Here is a 20116-nt window from a genome sequence, read left to right as displayed (position 1 = left end):
GACGATTATTTCCATTTCTGGTATCTATCAGAAACCTTGTTCTGTCATGGCGTGGCTTCTAGGATTGCCAGAAGGTTGGATGTTAAAGCTTGGATTTGATGTATTAATTGAATTTGATGGTGTTTATTTGTTGTGTCCCGCACTGCATCCCACAGATTGGGAATTATTGCTAATATTGAGTTGTAAATTTGAGTTTGCTCCATTGTTATATGTGCAGAGGTTGAGGTTTGTGAGGACACTTTTTTGGGTAACCGAACTGGGGTGAATCAATGATGTATCGGCAATTGTGGAGGGGCATTGGGAAACGCCAGTTTCCCCACAGGCAAGGATGCACAAATATCTTCCTCTGTGGCTGAGCTACTAGATGAATAGTTGCTAGGTTGTTTGCGCATAGGATTATGAGGTTTCTTCTTCCGTGGTTTGTGTTGTGAATCATATTCTGATTGCACGGTGTTAGGAGTTCAGGCGTATGGACTGGAGGGGCGAGGATAGCTTGTCGGAAAGACTGGCATCTCACGTTTGTGGGAAAGGCAGGTTTCGCAGGAGTGTTAAGAGTCGGGGTTTTTAATAATGGATAGGCCCGGGGGTCATGTAATGATTGCAGCACTTCTGCTTTAGTTAATGGCGTGATGTATGTTCCTTGCATTCTGTGCTTAGCCTCGAAAAATGAGATGTTGTCAATTGCCATACGGTTTTGGATTTCGGTTGCTTCTTGCCATTTGGGACAAGTTTTATCATTGGCGGAATGGGCTTGTTTGCAGTTAATGCAGCTGGGACCTGTGAGACATGATCCTTCATGCCGGTCCGACCCACAATGTCCACAAAGTGCTCGAGATCGGCATTGGGCCGCTGTGTGGCTATAACGCAGGCAATTTTTGTATTGTAGAACAGGGTGAATTCGAGGTTTCACCTCTTTGATTTCGCGATTCAAGATGACATATTCGGGGAGTCTAGTTCCACTGATGGTGACACATAGAACTCGTGCATCTTCGAGATTGAAGGAGCCATTGTCCTTCCAGATCTTCTTTTTTTGTCTTTTCACACTCAGTACCTGAATTGGACTCGAGTCCAAGCCGTCGATTATGTCTTCTTCTGTTATGTCCAATGCAACTCTGAAAATCAGCCCTTCCCTTTGAATAAGTGAAAGGGGGACATGAGCAGTAACTGCCAGCTTAACTAGAGTGGTTGTATTTTTAACAAATTGGTTGGCATCATGGCCTGAGAGAAAAGTTACACGTACGCGGTTTTGTCGGCACTGTTTGACAAGTTTCACCGGGATGTCGTTTTTCCTGAAAAAATTGCCAAGACTTCCTCCGTTCAAATGGCCAATATGATGGGCATGTGGAGTGCCTTCTAGAAGGACCATGTATGGTCCTGGGTGGTCAGTGGGATAAGTATGTTGTGACTCAACCATATCAGCTGTTTTACGGGATATTACATTATTTACACACTCACAATCATCAGAACTTGATTCACAAAGTCTTTTCCCAGTGCCCTTATCTTGACAGTCTGGAATATGTATGTCATCGCAAAAAGAAGCACCAAGATTGTCACCTAACTGGGCATTTGACTCTAAATCCGTGAAATGGGTTGATTCTGTCATTTTAAAGGGGGTAGCAATACACTGTTTAGAAAGTCTGCAAGTTTGTGATAGAGCAGTTTTCGCCCCCGAGGGGCATTGTCTATTTCTCCGAATCTGCGGTATGGTAGTACCCTGACCTTATAAAGTCAACTCAGAAATGATATCACTTACAGAAAAGTCCGGATCCACTTATTCAGCAGGACGTACTCACTATTAACGAGGTATGAGGATAAACTTCCAGCACCTATCATGGTACGCAAGCGACTCCACAAATCGATGCTCTACCTCTGAATTTTCACATATTACAACATCTCTCTCTTTGACATTTATGTATTCAAAAGAAGAAAATACAAATACTTACTTATCCCCTCCCCTGCCCCTCTTAACAGCTGGGTGGATAAATATAATGATTTTTATTTATAATTTTTTATATTTTCTATTTAAATCAATCTTTTTTTTGGCACTGTACACGTAGACATATTTTTTATATACAAAGGCTTTTACTGATAAATGGCCCTGTAAAATATTTGAACAGTTTGATTAAAGCAAATAACAAATTACATGTAAATATGCATTTCTCTGTTTCTGGGACTGAACATAATGAACCTAATATGACAATGTTTGTTAAGTGTGTTAATGACACTATTATAATTTCAGTAACTCTTCTTACAATGCAAATAATAATTTCTGGATGTACTTGATAATTTTAACTCAAAATAATTTTTACAGTCTTTATAGCCGAATTTTAGTGTTTTTAATGATACTTAGCCAAATATCAGCTGCCATATTTATTTACAGTTTAATGAAAATGACACTATTTACGGTTTAACATTATTAGTATTTTGTATATTATTCTATTTAAAAAATGTGCTATTTTTGCTTATAAAAATTATTGAATTTTAAATCAAGGGAAATTTAAGTGTTTTTTTCAGATGACATATTACATTTACTTTCGTATGAGCTTCACCCCATCAGTACATATATAGTTTGTTTCCTTTATTTCCTTTCTTAGAGCATAATAAACACCATTAAATGATTACGAGATTAATATACTTTCACAAAAAGTGATTGTGATATCTACAAATTTCTTGTGTACATTATTCTGTAATTTTAATTAAAGTGATTTCAATAAGTGATTTTTTTAAAATAGAATTCCCCAATTGAAATCTTGATTTAGATCAACCTGATTTAAATCGAACCACCTTGCTTAACAGAAAGCTGGCTTCTGGGCAGCGAATGACCCTTTACATTAGATCTTGCCCTTTCTCATTCAAGAGTGAGATTACTGACTGAGTCCGCTACATTTGGGCTGAATCATGCCATTCGACACTACCTTCCAGAAGTTTTTCCTAAGTTCAAATTTTGAGAAAGATAGTTCTTTTTTTGTGGTTGTTACTTGAAGAGTAGGAAACAAACAGAAGGCGGTACAGGATACAGAGAACACTGGAAGCTAGTGTAGAGATATCAAGAAGAAGAAACTTTGCCAAAGGACTTGATTTCAGATTTAAGCACATTCCTGAAATGTAGAACTTGATCAGAAAATTCGGAAGATAAATCATCTTTGTGCCCATTACAGAGGACAATATCTGCATCTGAAGTTGTAGGAAGGAAGGAAGAACTGCAAATAATATCCATACCCTTTTTCAGTTTAAAGAAACCGGAAGCATTTAAATGCCCCCTACTTTGCTCCGTGGCAATTTTGAGGTGCTTTATCATTAACATATTAAAATCGGGTAGGCTATGCAAGGTCACGAGACAGAAGAAAAGCCAAGACAAAGCACTTTTTATTAAAGAAAATAATAAATGGATAAAAATGTCCAAACAATTTTTGCGTTAATGTTTCACATGAGAAATGAGAATTATTTTGACTTTTCCGGAGCCCCTTAGGCTTAGAGCTCCCGCCCGCCTCTGATTTGATGTATTCATTCAAATTATAACATTAAACTAGAATATAAAGCCAGATAAAAAAAAGGTTTTAATTTTGTTGCCCACAAAATTAGCCTTTTCTATCTTTCTCACTTCCATTTATTATGTTTTTCGTATCAACCTCATGGGACGCGAGGCCCAGGGTAGTCACTCACTTCACCCACCCCTTGCTACGCCAATAGTTATACAACCTCAAGGCACCTGTGCCTAGCAGAAATTCAAATATTTCCATGCGTAGTGAAATATAATGGTGGTTGGCAACACTGACAGTAGTGCTCACATCTACCTGCAAGAACTACATCGAGTCTCACGGGTCTTCTTAAGACCCGGGTAATAATAGAAAAACCTGGCAGGCAGATGCCTGTGCACAACTGTGACGTGAAGCTAGCTTGCGCGGTGTCGAACACCTGGGCTTGACATGAGTGTTGCATATTATTGTAGGTGCGCCTCCTCGCAGACGGATTTTTTCCAGGTTTTTGTGCAGGTCTCTGGGCCCAAACACATGAAATAGCCCACCTCCAGGTAATTGATCGTGTGTAATCAAGAATCATAGTTCATCTTTCTTATAAATCTCTAAAGGTTGGTGACAATTGTTCTATATTGGCATGCAATGTTAATCAGACATTATTCATTGTCAAGTGCAGCGATTTTCAATCTCAAAGTGTGGAGCTGCACAAGGGCTTCTGCGATGCTTTCCATGAAAATCCCCTCATCACACCTTCATACTTGCAAAGGTACCCAGTTTCGCCTCCAGTTTCGAACATCCTGAGTCCCTCCTGCAACTTAGCAGGCAAAAGAAATGAAACAATTGTTTTTTGGTTTTTTTTACTAGATGTCTAGAACATCAGATACACTAAAAGTGTACGTATGGCAGGTGTTAGCTAAAACCAATACTTCTCAGCAACATGATCACGAAATTCTCATTGGCTGTAAAATGCAATTTTGTTCTCATGAGTACAGAAAATATGTTGGGGCTCTGCAGCCTCATCTTATTGTTGAAAAGGGCTCTACAATTTGAAAAGATTGAGAACCACTGGTCTAGTGCTTCTAACTATACTTATTCTAACACTACATTTTGAGAGAGTACCTCCTCTTTCATCTTCAGGTGAACAAATTTATTTTTGCCAGTGGTGAGGATCCAACCTACAACAGACTTCTGATTTTACTATAATTCAGGTGCACTAAACAGGGCATCATGGAGTAGTTGGTTAGTACACTGTATTTGTGATTTAGAAAAATATACTCACCTTATCAAGACCAAATGTTTTTGTAACAGCAAAACCCCAACCTGCTTCAAAACCTCGTCGAATCATTGCACTAGAAGTGGAAGGTGGAGCAGATGCCAACCCAAATGGGTTAGGAAATTTTAAACCACAAACTTCTACACTGACATCAACCAGATCTATAGGCGAGTAAAATTTTGGAAGCTGTGGCTGTTCTGAAATTTTAACACCTTTCAAATTCTGAAAGAATGAGAAAAGATGCATACATTGTTCAATTAAGTAAATTAAATACATGTTATTTTCTCAAATACATATCTCATAATTATCTATGGTTTTGTAGAGATACCACATGCACCTGATTTTTATCATGTGTAAAAAGTGAATATTTGCTTTGTCTCTCTTAGATCATGTTCTTTTTAGATCAACTTCTGCCCACAATTCAAGATTTTCAAATCTTTTCATAATATTTTCAATATCTCTTATGTAGAGATCCTTGATTAACCATGTTCCTATTTTGCATTTTGTATTTTTTTAGATTGTACATTAAGTCAATCTGCCCATCAAACCTTTTACTCTCAGTAACTACCTGTTTTTGTGTGATTTTCAACTCTTCAAATGGGTCCTGCCTCAGGTCCCTGCTTCAGTAAGTCATGTTAAAATTAATAAAATATAGTTATTCACATGCAGAACAGAATAAATCCATATCATGTTGTGCTTTATAGATGTATTCTTTGTGACAACCATCATGTGGTGCCACTACATGAAGGTTTCAACATGTGTGTGTCTGTTTGTGAATACTACATTATTATATTTTATTAATTTTTGACATGGATTGCTGAATGCCAAATGCTCGAATTTGAAGAGCTGACATGTCACAACAAGATAGAAAACCACAGTAGGTACATAAACAATATACAATGGCTGTGGTTACACAGATAATCAGGAAGAACATATATACATTAACTTACTTGAATATATTTGTGTATGAACCATGCTGCTGTCTTCCCATCATTGACTGCTTCAACTGTGGTTTCTGAAATTCCTGCCAAATCACCACCACAAAATACTCCTGGTACATCAGTTTCCATTGTTTTTGTATTTACTTCGGGAAGACCCCATTTATTAAACTTGAGAGGAGACATAGCAGCTTTGACTAAGATACAGAGAGACAAATCATGATAGAATTTATAAAATAAAATAGGGACAAAAATAATGTAAACATGAGCTTGTGTGTAGTTTCTCTATAGTCACTTTTCCTTGTTAATGGTAAAACATTAATTTTATCCAAATCAATGTACCAAACTTTCTTTCCAATGTTACATTCAATTGAATATTTTTCTTCTGTAGTAGAGCAGGGTTATGTATGAAAGTAATATGATTATCTCTTAGACAGGGTGGCTACTCATGGGGAATTCCTTGAATTCTGGGAATTATGCATGAATTATTGGCTCCAGGAATTCTACGTGAATTTTTCTTCGTAGACGTGAAAAATTACAACTTTTATTAATCCAAATGAATTCATACATTTACAAATACCCGAGGCAAGTTTTTCACAGTTTAACTTTTCTTTTTATTGAGAAAGTAAAAGAAGGAAAAGCTCTGTGGAAAATGGGACTTTCACAATCTGTTTACTTTGTTAGTGTCCTTTGCAGAACAATCTATCTGACAGATTATTACAAAGTAAGTTATCAAGAATTTTTTAAGTAAATTTGAGTTTGAAATTCTTGTACAATTTACAATTTTTCATATATTAGTATATTCCGTAGCATTTTCGATTTGTGTTTGTAGATGTAGCCTGAGTTTGTGAAATGGCAAATGTAAACTCCACACCTTAAATTGAATATTTAAAATAGTGTGTATATATACCGTTTAATTGAATTCAATTAGAATTTTTGGATTCATTGGAATCAGACAGACCCTCTATATTATTAATATATTATTGTGTGTGTGTGTGTGTGTGGTGAGAGGCGGTAATACTTAAGGTTGAAATAGAGAAAACATCTGCTTACAGCCTTGAATTTTTGGAAACTTCGCCTTGAAAACTGGGAATTATACTAGAATTTTATCAAGGTGCTAGAGTGGCCACCCCGTTAGAGAACAATATGTGCAAAGAAGTCACAATATATGCATATTACAGTCCTTGTGGATGATGTTTCAGGTATTGTATTACAATTGAGATTTAATTGTATATGTATTGTGGAATGACTCAAGGGAGACTCTGTAAAAACCTAAAATATCTCTCTCCAGACTTCGATACTCGGCCAAGCAACAATACACTGCACAAGGCAACATTCCACAAATAGCAGAAGCATATAACGTCAGGAGACACTGCATTCTTCTTTACTACCAGGTTCAAACCTGTCATTGGCAGGCAAATACGGAAGAGCTGAGCATGCAGCTAGGAAGTATTTGCCAGCAGCTTAAAAGAGGTAGGCGCTAGAATTCGGTATCTCAGAATTCAGAAGAACCTCTAGAAGGATACCAGCTACCAGGCGAAGACCTCCTGCACACTATCAGGTCTCAAGCCTGGTTCGGGATTACAAGACATAGCTTTCGCCCAGGCAACCACTAACTACATATGCGAGTTGACCGACTTCAGTACCGTGGCTCGTAAGTTACAGCCGTTGGCCAGACCATCGTTCGGACATCCTCTCAAAGGGCATCTCTCCAGGACAAGCATAAACTTCATCGCCTGCCACAGGAAAGAAGACTGTGAGCCGTCGAACTCAGGACTCCTTGCACTGTCGCCTGATATCTACACACATCTGCTTGGCCGAGAGGTAAGATGTACTCAACGGCATCCCTTGATACATTCCACCCTCTGCCAAGGGCATGTTAGTGAGATTGTATGGGGAACATAAAACGTAACCTTGCTCTACCATCTGGCTCCTAAGCGTTCACCAGCTTGATCCTCATAACTTATGCTCATGAAACCAGTGAACGCATCAGTATGTAGTACAATTTCATTGTAATCCTGACCAGGTAGGACAATTGAACACACTGTTTGAATTTAAACCAGCAATAGTTTCTCTGAATGAAGCAAATCTAATCAAATATTAAAAATATTTAAAGCAATAACCTAAACAAGCTCCTCAATATGTCAAAGAACTCTTTTCTAATCTTTCAACACTCACAAATATAAATGTGTGAGTTGCTTACTAGGAATACATGTGAGTCCTAAGTTATCTTACCATTATTGTCAAATAATCCTGATCCAAAAGCTGACACAATGAAATTTACTTTCAGTCTAGTAATTTGATCCTCATCTTCTATCCATTCACCATCTTCATTTTGTTCTGTTCGTAGGAACTCCATAGCAACTATCTTGTTCTGCTTGACAATTACTTTCTTAGGTGACAGGAAAGGAATAAATTCACATTTTTCTTCCTCAGCTAGTTTCATCTGAAAGGAAAGTCAGTACCCCATGGATAAATTAAAACAATTCACAAACTAAGGTACCTGAACCCAATATGGCCTACTACCCAATATGACCTATTTGCTGTTTCCAAGTAGTTACATGGTTAATTCTACAGATGATGTTAGCATGTCATTTAGTCTGTCCGAATTATGTGATTCAACCTGTTGACTGTACCAATAGTACAGTAACTTGAGGACAAAGAAGCAAAATGGCTGGCTCTCGTGATTGAGTTCTATGTGATCTAGGAAGTTATCACTTACTGCATCTTCCAAGTGATAAGTATTTATATCTCTAGTCCATGTTATGATAGCTCATAATTTGTACTTTACAACAATGTACTTAGTTTAGACTTTAATCTAAATTCCTGTTTAAAACGAAGGAGAGACGAACACTATGTAAGGTAGACTCAATATGCCCTACATAGGAATATATCGTAAATAACATGTGCAAGTGTGACATTTGTTACTAGAGTGTGTAGGAGTCACTAAGGATGATTAAGGACCTTTCATTTGCCCAGAATATGATGTGTAATCCAAGCTTTTCTGGTAACAAATTGTGACATGTCACTGCTTTGTAAACAATGCTATTTCTTTTTGCAAATCTCGTATGGCATTATGTAAATGAAATGTAAGTGTATCAATATACTTAGCTACCTATATAAACAACATTGTGGTACTCTCTCTACAATTTCGGTTGCTTTTTTTGATGTGAAAGAACAAAATATATTACTAGGCCATATTGGGTATTGTTCTTCTTAAAGGTTTGCATAACCAATTTTTATAGATGCAAAATAATCTAACACAGTTATTTTTAGTGGTTTTTATTTTATTTTATCTGCGACGTTTCTTTCTGGTTTCCCAGAACTTCTTCAAGCTACACTAAAATATACACATGGCTAGTTACTATACACTTTTAAGGAATGTGTCCTCATTTCCTCCTAGGAAAACTGGTTTTTCCTTGCAGGTGTTATAGCTGGCTGTTTCTCCCCCTCCCCTCCATCCTGTAACCTACTCATCTTGTCTTCCCTCCCCTCCTCCTTCTGGTGGCACTGACCTTCCCTTTCTCCTTTAACTCATCTGGCAAGTTGAAATCTTCCATTTTTGTACAGAAAATTGAAGGTGGCTCAGGAAACTTAACCGACTTACTTTCCACATGCTTTTTTATCAGTTCCAGAATAAAATTTTTAATAAAATCTTCCCTGCACCCATGTTTTTATTTGGAACTGGCTCAAATTTTCAGTGAACATTGATAAATGTTCCCTCTTTTGAATCTTGTGATTAGTTTTACCTCTCTGACTTTGTACATGTACTCACAAACCTTAGGTAGGCCATATTGGGTTGACATGCTTTATTTCATTATCTAAATTTGAAGCAGAAAGCAAGGTTGATTTTTACTGACAATAAAGCATCCAAGAAAACTAAACAAGATCAAATTAATAAACATGTTCTGGTATTTCTTACATGAACTAAATGATGTATTCAGAAATTTCACATAGTTTTTTTTCAATTGTGAATAGAGAACCTGTAATGGAGTATTTATGAGAACTGGATAATTATTTCAGATGTGTAGTTTGGTAAAAATTTCCAGTACAGGGTCTAATTTGTCCATAAATATAACAATAGATCCATCAGGTATTCGATATAAACATACTATTATAATATTTTTATTGCTGAAAGCCACCTCTATGGCTGAGAGTTCAAAATGTAGTTCTTCATTGAATTTGATTGTGTGTTCTATTGGTTTAGAGTCTGCCCTCCACTTAGTAATATCATTGTCCCTCATTGCTTGAGTACTGTCCTACAATATGCATTCCCAAGCTTAAAGTTTTCTATGTGTATTGAATCGAGTTCATTTTGCATCACTCAGTGTTCAGTTACACACTTGATGTGTATGATTGACCTGGAAATCAATCATGTTTAAATGATCTGGTATCATTGACAATCATACCAATTACAATATTATGAAGGTTTTTCTGCTTTCTCAATCATCAATTTGTCGAATGAAAACCAGAGGAACATTACTCCAAAAATACGATTATCGGTTTTATTTAACGTATCTCCTCTGAAGAGCTGTATTTAAAGTCAGATTGACATATCTCCACTTCTAATCCCTAGTAGCAAGGTGGAGTCATGTATTTCAAATTTACATATTCCTAAGAATATAATGTTTTCTTCTCTCCTGTAAATTTGATAAATTGCATTTACATCCCTCTGGTTCTCACACAACAAATTGAAATTTGGTTAGGGTTTCTATATTTCGTATGTGAAAATCTGGGACACAGCTGACAGCTGGAGAAACCGTGGGCCAGAGCCCTCTAGTTCCGTTTCGTGCAAAGTCTCCGCTGAACCTCCACAAGGCAACCCCTACCATGCTAAAAGCATAGGACGGTTAGCAGAAGCTCGACGCATACATATGGCGAAAATACATGCAGTCGGATACTCTAGGAATGTCGTCTCATCAAAACGGACATGCGCAGTTCGTAGGATCACCAGCGAGCTGGAGTGAACCACGCTCTTCTCTCTTCCAGTGTTGCCCTATGTGTTTCAATTTGAATTAATTTGGCATTCTCTTTGTATTATTTATATTTTACAAGACTTATTAGATTAATGAAGAGGGTGTAATATATATGCAAAGGTAACCCCAAACGAAAGCTAGAAGTAAAGATGATGGGACAAATAAGACAAATACAACCTTGGTGACAATGAAGTTCGACCAGAAAGGAATACGTGACTAAATGCACAGAGGCATAGGCGGTGGAATGGGTGACCCGCAGAAGTGACGCATGTGTGTAAGAGGAGGCGTGTGAGCAGGCAAGAATCGTGATCCCAGCATGTTGCACCCAAAGTCACGTAAAGAACGAAAACGGGGAACTATACGTGTGACATTGAACTTCGACCAGGCACCAGACCCATTCGGAAAATTACAGATAGTGGCGCATTCGACGGAAGCATGACGTCACGGACACGATAAGGGAGTCTGCCGTATATAAGCGCGTGCTGTGCACCGAGGAACCGCAGTGCATCATCACCATGGCCAGGGGCAAACCTATTGACAACACAGTGAGGAGAAGAGTGGTGGAGTTGCAACAGGATGGACTCAGTGAACGGGAAATAGGGCGCCAACTGAACTTACCCAAGTCAACCGTCCACTGCATCATCAAACACCACCAAAATACGGGTACTACAGAGCCAGGTAAGGCCCCCGGTCGAAAACGCCTGCTGAGCGTGCGTGACCTACGGATATTTAGGCGCTATATCCAGACCAACAATCATGTTTCTGTGGCCGAATTACGACTGTGGACTCGAGAACGCTTTCACATTGAAGTGTCAACCAGAACCATTCGCCGTTACCTACAGCGATGCGGTTACCGAGTGTACAAGGCGAAACGTAAACCCTTCCTTTGCATGTTGAACAAAGGCAATCGACTACGGTGGGCATGAATGTACCGGGATGGACATTTCGGCAGTGGAACAGGATTTTGTGGACGGATGAATCCATTTTCAATGTTGTGTACGAGAAAATACGGAAAACAGTCATTTGTCGGAAGGAGGAACAGAATGAAGCAAAATGATATGCACGTCGGGTACAGAAACCTGCGTCAGAGATGGTATGGGGATGCATGACGGCATCTGGGGTTGGCCCACTACACGTCTGTGAGGGCACTGTGAATGCACACGCCTATACACGCATGCTGGAGCGGCATCTTCCCACAGTGCGAAGGCACCTGTTCCACAGGCGGCGTCTCATCTTTCAACACGACAATGCCAGGCCTCATACAGCGCGGCTGACAAGAGAATGGTTGACTCGCCATCACGTGCGAACTCTGCCATGGCCACCATCGAGTCCCGACCTCTCGCCCATTGAGAATGTGTGGCGTGTTCTTAAGCGACGTGTGCAACAGAGGGGACCCATTACAGTGGCTGCTCTTATCGCCTGCCTGCAGGAGGAATGGCACCGCATCGATGTGGAATACCTTGAACGACTCGTCCGCAGCATGCCCCGACGCATTGCCACAGTTATTCGCCGACGGGGCGGCGTCACACCATGGTAAACAGGATCCCCTCTAACAGTGGTCGAACTTTAATGTCACGTGTAGATGGACGAAAATGTTTTATTTTGTGTGGACACCATACATTGCTGCGTTGCACCGGAAATTTATGTTTTCCTTTTTTCCATGTAGCCTGCTGGATAAAATATGTTCAGCATATGCATGTGTTCTCCTTCTTTCACAACGCACTCCTATATTTGTGACTGGTCGAACTTCATTGTCACTAAGGTTGTATGATAGAAAAGAACTTGCCTACACATTCAGAGTTTTCTTCTTTAAGATGGAAACACTTCAGGTGGTAGAAGCCGAAAAGTAAAAAATAGCGTGAGGGCGAGGGGTCGCTTATCGGACAAGACTTAAACAACCTTTTGGTCTTCTTAAGTCAGACAATGCTTTCGTTGACATGTTGGGCTTTTTAGGTTTAGTTGTCTTAGAATATATAGGTTACACTGCAATTTTCGGGACTTTACCGTGCTTGACCAAAAATGTAGTATTTACTCTTTATTCAAGCCTAACCTAACAATGAAGACATTTCGCAGTTACGTCAGAAGACGACTAAAAAGTTGTTTGGGTTTTGTGCGATCAGTTATACTCAAGCGCAAGAGGGTGTTCGAGGGGATGCACGCAATTGACTTTGTTATGTGTCATTGTCTCCATACTTGTTAGTTTGTTTTGAAGTGCGTGGCTGGTGATTGAAATATATTTGGTGTGGTGATACGTTGAGTGGAGTGAGGTGGATTGTGTATTGGAAGGAGTGTAGTTGTTGCTGTGTGAGAAGTTAACATATTGCATAGAATAGAATTGAATCGCTTTGATTTAGCGATATACTTTCGAATAGTTATATAAGAATTATCTTGTAATCAAGGGGTCTTGGGTTCGATTACTGATACATACTCATTTTAGCAGGCAGAGATTTGTATTTTTAACTGTAGGTTCAGGATCCAGTTCCAATAATAGAGTCTATTTGACAGTGGTGGGACCAGAAAAGAGTTGGCAAGAGTGGAAGAGGCAAAATTGAGGCGAGAATATTTTCTGAATTCTGAGATACCCCTAAATACAATACCATACGAAAATCTTAAATTAAAATGATCTCCCCCTACACACACACACTCCTAGGTGCTGTCACTGTTATCTGAACATAAAGCAAATTAACTTTGTCAGTAATCTACCGGCCAAATTTTGATAATTTTCCCAGTACTATATCTACGAACCAAAGTGTGTAGTGTCTCAAAAGGTTTAGATACGTAAGTCCACTTTGCATAATTTTGGTGAACCCCCAGGAAAATTATGCACGGGCTGCACCTGTATACAGTGGAAGAGGATCTTAACTGAAATTCAGCTAACAAAACATTATTACCAGTTGTTGTCAGCAAGTGCATTAAGCTGTGTCATCATGAAGTCAAAGATCTCTGCAGCACCTTCTTGTAATGCAATAACTCTTGTAGTATTGAGAGGGAATGGTTCAATGTACAGTTAGATTGTTTTGTAAAATGAATATTTTTAAAAATGCTTCCATGCATTTAAATAGAAATAATGTTCATGAAAGTATAATCTTTAATCATTTCTGCTCTCCCACCAAATTCCGGGACATTAACATGTCCCAAAGAAACTTTTTGGGACACTGGGACAAATGATACCATTCTGAGACTATCCCCAGAAAATCCAGGAAGTATAGCAACCCTAAATTTGATACATATTCTTTTAGAAAAGCAATTCCTACTATCTATTTCTGAATATAGTTTGATTTGTTATTTAGGCTAATGTAGTACTTGTAACTTTCTTAGGGGGATACTATAGCAATAGCACAACAGACATACACAGATTTACATAATCATACCTCTTCTGGAACAGCACGTATGTTCGTAAATCCTTTCCTGAAAACAACAAACACTTTCTTTGCTCCACAGCGTAATGCAGAAGTGGCACAGTCAAAAGCAGTGTCTCCAGCTCCCAAAACCACAACATTACCATGAAGAGAGGGGAGGTTGTTCTGGCAATTGCACATACCTAAGATGTAAGTGGAAGGAAAGTATAAATATATGCCAAACTTTTTCAATTAAATAAGCATATTGTACAGAGATCGCCTAACTTCCCAAAACATGGCGCAGCTACTTCTAACAGTTCACAATACATAGTGAGCTACTAAGTGTGGATTGAACATTTCATAATAATTTCATGGTTTGAAACTTCAGGATGTAATCATATTAAGTATTCTTTTTAATAAACAGACAGACAGACCAATTAAAACATGTAAATCGAAATTTAGAATTTTGGAAGATTCCAAATATTGACCATAAATAGTTTCTAAGATATTGACAAATAGCATGAGCTTCATAGTTTTCTCTCACAGCGAGACAGATTGATGGTTTAATTTATGTACTTTGTGCTACTGTTTGATATATCTATCAGTCCACCAAAATTTATATTAAAGCTGTGATAGTTACTAACATACGAATAGTTGTCACTGATGAATGTGCTTTGGACTCCGACTGCGAGACGGCATGGGTTTGAGTCTGCCTGGGTTCAGTCTCTGGGTTTTCAGCCTGTGTACGGGACCAGTGGCAACTCACCAACATGAGGAAATTGGGGAGCTACGAGTGAGTAGCATAATCTGGTCTCCGAAATTTTCTATAACTGCTGAGGGCTCGACATGTTGACCCCACATAACCCCATTACCTGTTGAAGATCTCCACACCTCTAGGTAGGATTGTGGGAGGGAGACTGGCAGTCGGGAGATAGGCCAAGGACCTTGCAGGGCTGTCAAGCCATGGATTATTATTATTATGAATGAACATGAGTTGCATATTAGGGTCCTTTTTCTTCAGCTTTGCTGATTAATATTCTACAAGTTATTATTTTTACTACGATCCGAGGGATCATCAACCTTAAGGTTTACTTGCTTTGTTTTTATATTTAGCATTGCTTGTCTGCCACTTTTGGCTAATCGTGATGATAAGGATGAGTGATGATATGATGAAATTGATGAATGGACACTCACAAAGAATGCCCAGGCTGGGATTCAGATCCGGGACCACTGGCATCATAGTGCACTCTACAATGGAGGTCAGCTTGAGGTTTACTTGCATGCGAGAATTAGGGATGGCCAGATCCGGATCCTTAGGATCCGGATCCAGAACTTTCGGCTCTGGATCCAGATCCAGAACTTTCGGCTCTGGATCCAGATCCAGAACTTTCGGATCCGGATCCGTTTTGCCATCCCACATGAGTGCTTCTTTGGAAAGTAAGAATGTGTTTATAACATATTGTTACCTGTTAATATACATACATACATATATGGGGTCCCAAAGGAAGAAATACGTGTTTTTTTGTTTCGGCTAAAAAACTGTTTTAGGGGCACCCCCCCTCAAATGTTTAGATGAGGACAAATTGAAGTGGGAATTGACCCCTGTGTCCCCCTCCGATTTCCATGAAACTTGGCAGGTGTATAGAAGGGCCCAAAGGAAGAAATACGTGTTTTTGTGTTTCAGCTAAAAAAAACTGTTTTAGGGGGCAAAACGCCCCTCAAATGCAGTGGTCGAAAGTAGCGCGCTACTTGTAGCGGCGCTACTGTAGCTAGCTACAAAATTTGTAGCTGTAGCTGTAGCGGCGCTACATTTTGAAAATTGTAGTTGTAGCGGTAGCGAAGCTACAAAATTCCTGTAGTTGTAGCGAAAATTTCGCTACAGCTACATTTCTTCTCAGCATTTTGGGGCAAATTTTGAATGTGGCAACAGCATTAAAAAAAATCGACAATAACGCTTACTTTTGCAGGAGGATTATAAAGACAAAGTATAGGTATATTACATGAAAATATGGATAATGTAGATAATAAATATCTTGATATCACAGTATAGGTATCCGCGTAATTTATTTAATTAGTATCTTAATAATTCTAATATCCAGATAACTAACTGACATATATGAATATATTCCAGCTAACAGCTACATTTTTGAGATTTTGAGGAAATGCCTCATTTGTGGCACCCCTGAAAAAAAAATACCTCGTTTGCGCCACCCCGGAACATATATTGTGGATATCCCTAGTATAAGAGGCAGCAAAATGTAATTAATTACTGTGTAAAACACAACTTGCAGTGCAAAAAGGAGCGATCCATTTTCCACTAGAATGACAGCAATAGTGCCAGCAATCAATGGCTCAGTATGTTAACAGAACTTGTTACTAGCCTGGCCCCCCACACTTTACCTCCGCACTCGAGGTTCGGTGCAATTCGTACTCGGCTCTGATTTGTCTAGGGGTATCTTTCTTTGTACGACAATGCACGTGGGTTGCTACAAGTCAACATAATTATATAATTAACTACAAGAGACAACGGATAACCTTTGCGAAACCTTTATGATCACGGGGATAAATTACCTTGTCCAGCATGTGTGAAATTAAAAACGGAAATTTTGGATAATTTCTATAGTTTAATTAACGTAAAATTTAAAGTATATACAAGTCGTATCCGAACGTTCATTTCTCTAATTATTTATCGGGCCAAAACTCTAATTTTGATGTTGGAATCTCTATTGTTTGTACCTGGATGCTTTACATTTCATGAATTACATCTGAAGTACGCTTGTCACAAGGTAGACTCGCGTTACTCCAAGAAACGTCTTAACAGGCGCTAGGCCGCCCGACGTGTACATTTCTCAACCTCCACGGTGACAAGGCACTAGGCTGCCCGGCGCACCGTAATTACTTCAAAATAACATCCAGTACAAACTACCTTTTTACCTGTAAATCGGACACCAAGGCACTAGCTTGCCCGGCAATCCAATCTCTTACAGCATCCGTTACGGGAGACCTGTCCTCCGGTCCTAGCTAACCGAAGCAAAAACAGCCTCTCCCTTCCAAGTCTCAGTTCCAACAGCCGACCTCCCCTACTCTCATCTGGGAGTTTATATACGTTTGGTTGGCGTCTGTTGCCAACCGCCATTCTTTCAAAATTTTTAATCTTTCACAGCTAAACTGCCCGCCTTTCTTTTGAACGTTCGAAACACGAAGCAAGAACAGACAGCTACATGGCATTTATACATGGAATAATATGAACCTAAAAATGCATAATAAATTGATTTACACTAATAACATATATATGTTTATACACTTGATTACCCAATTAATTAACATATTAATAAATATTTCAATAAGAAAAAAAACACTGTTGCCCTGACACGGGGGCAGGGTAACAGATTCCCCCTCCCCAGCGTTACAATTCAATCTGAAATTTAAATTTCAGTCTATGTGAATTGTCTTAAAGTCACTGAGAGAAGTTAAGCACTGTATCTGAAAAAGAAAAAAAAGTTCACTGAAAAAGTTATTTTCACTACACGTCAAAAACGTCTCTCTGAAAAAGAAGAGTCTCGATTTCACTTCACTAAATATCCTATTTCCACACGGATTCTTCCTCCGGGAATCCTAGAATCTTCTGGACATCTGGGCCATCTGGTCATCAGGACTGCTCTCAGGTGCAGACGTATTCAGCTTCTCCACCTTCCAAAGAACATGTCCAGCTCCCGCTCTAGGGTCGTCTCAGCCTCCTCCTCGGTCCATCCGAAGAACTCCCGGCTTCTTAGTCCCCTAGTCCTTGCGTCTGGGACATCCGCGGTACTCGGTTCGACTTCTGCCAAATTTCAGCTTCAAATGCTTTCAAAAAGTTCTATCGTTCGATCATACGACCCGACTTAAAAATGGCTTCCCCATTTTTCCATCTATAAGGAAACTTTCCCTTCCTTTTCCGGGCATCGAACTGCCATCCTTCAGCATTCTCTTACCGATGAAATTCTCATGTCTTCATGTTGACAATTGTCAACACCCTTTATCGGCAAAAGGTTGACATAACATAAAATACAACAGTCCATAATTTTAAATCTTACATTCACAAGAAATGAATTTACCAGGACACTAATGTGTAGCGACAATAAATCAGGAACTTAATTACAACTGTACAAACAAGAAGTCGGTCACTCGGCTTCCTTTTCATCATTTTTCACAGCCCTTCTACCCCCTCCCCTTGAGATGGATTCTCAGGGTAGAATTTAGGGACGAGTGCTTTCCCTCACACTTCTCAAATTTCTTCTTGGAATGACCTTCAGCTGGTCAACGTTAGCCAGAACTCTCTTCCCCTCACCTTCCTTTTCCAAAACAACATTATTTGGAGTTGTGAAATTCAGAATTCTGTAGATCCCTTTGAATTTCGGGAAAAAGCACGCAGTTTGCTTGTTAAAAGCAGACGAAATTCTATGTTCTTGAAGCAGTACTCGATCTCCGACACGAAGATTAACCCTTCTTCTGCCCTTATTGTAGGCCTTCGACGCCTTTTGCCTCGCCTTTTCTTCTTTTTCTCTTGCAAATTCGAAAGCCGCGGCCATTCTTTCCTTTAACTGCATGACGTAATTCATCTGTCCCTCCGCCGTGACATTCTCCCCGGTTCCATCTTCCCTCTGAAGCTCCATTTTCCGAGTGTCATGCGGTGTGTACAAATCACGTCCAAAGAACAAGAATGACGGCTTCAATCCAGTCATCGAATTCGTTGCATTATTAATGGCAAAACTTATCGCGTCCAAATTTTCAGCCCACGACGAGTGTTCCTTGCAGAACTTTCCAAGTGCTTGCTTGATTATCTTAATCGCTGCTTCTGATTTATTTCCCTTCGGTCTACATGGCGTAATATAGACAGGCTTGCAATTCACAGAACGCAACGTTTGTGAATACAGTTTGCTTCGAAATACGCTCTGGTTGTCACTGACAACGTATTTCGGGAATCCTGACTGAAAACAGTACTTCAAGAATGCTTGCGAGATCGTCCTCGCCGTTGTAGTTCTAAGCGGTGTCAAACTAATGTGCCTTGAGAACTCATCTTGAATGACTAAACAGTACTTGTATCTCCCTTTCGTACTTGTAGGCAGTGGTCCAAAAATGTCCAGAAACACTTTGTATCCAGGCGCAGTAGCTTTCCTCGAGTTCATAAAGCCCATCTTTCTGCTGTTGTCAGGATTATACTGAAGACAAGTGATACAACTTTTGCAATAGTTACTGACATCTTTGACTACTCCGTCCCAAGTATAATTCTCTAGGACCTTAAACAATGTCTTTCCATGTCCTAAGTGCGCAGATAATAAATCATCATGCGAAGATTTAAGTACTTCACTCTTCAACTTCTCTGGTACCCACAGCTTCAATCTGGAGCTAAACGGTGGATAAAGTCCAGTGTTTTCGTCAACGAAACGGTAAAGCAGTCCATCATCGTCGAGACAGGAATGCCGCAGATAAAAGTCAAATTTTCTCTTCTCTCGAGCATCCTTTATTTCAACTTCTTCTCCTTTTAAACATCCAATTAATTTCGACAAGTAAGGATCACTCTGTTGTTCTCCTTTCCACATTTCTTTATCGTTAAGATCTACGGGCGGCGAAGTTTCTTTCTGTCCGTCCGTCTGTCTTCCGCTTACAGTGTTGCCAGCTGCATCTGTAAACATCGCTTCCGTTTTCCTTTTCTGTTTCCGGTCGAATTTCTGACACACTTTGCCTTCGACTTTAGGAATATCATGATGTTCCATTATCGTCCCATCAGACATCTCTAATCTGAAATATCCTTCAGGCTTGATGTCCTCTATCGGATAATTCTCTTCTGCATCCGAAGATCCAATGTAATTCTCCCTCTCAGAGAATCCTGCTTCGATCCTCGACAGGTAGTCAACCGCTGTGTTATTTCTACCGGCAATGTATTTTACTGTAACTGGAAACCTGGTCACCCTGTTTATCATTCTGTTTATGTGGCTCGGAATCTGAGAAGATTTCAAGATATCCACGAGCGCAGAATGGTCAGTGTAAGCTATCACTTCCGGTGCTTGCAGAAAGTAATATTCAAATTTCTCCAGACCCATGGTCAACGCAAATAACTCTTTCGCTGTGACAGAAT

General features: G+C 39.4%; 1 protein-coding gene across 1 annotated transcript in view; it reads right to left on the bottom strand.

Moving 5' to 3' along the window:
- Positions 1 to 20116, bottom strand: part of su(r) (dihydropyrimidine dehydrogenase su(r)) — a 120503-nt gene that overhangs the window by 29723 nt on the left and 70664 nt on the right. Inside the window, exons 8-11 of the mRNA XM_083117198.1 lie at positions 14035 to 14204; positions 7923 to 8133; positions 5700 to 5884; positions 4756 to 4971 (exon numbers count right to left, since the gene is read on the bottom strand). Of these exons, the coding sequence (XP_082973324.1) occupies positions 4756 to 4971; positions 5700 to 5884; positions 7923 to 8133; positions 14035 to 14204 (782 nt within the window). The remainder of the gene's footprint in view (positions 1 to 4755; positions 4972 to 5699; positions 5885 to 7922; positions 8134 to 14034; positions 14205 to 20116) is intronic.

The sequence above is a fragment of the Lepisma saccharinum genome, chromosome 2 (genome assembly GCF_977018435.1).
Source record: "Lepisma saccharinum chromosome 2, izLepSacc3.1, whole genome shotgun sequence".
NCBI classification, from domain to species: domain Eukaryota; kingdom Metazoa; phylum Arthropoda; class Insecta; order Zygentoma; family Lepismatidae; genus Lepisma; species Lepisma saccharinum.
The sequence above is the reverse complement of the archived record's forward strand: the minus strand, read 5'-3'. Positions and strand labels throughout refer to the sequence as shown.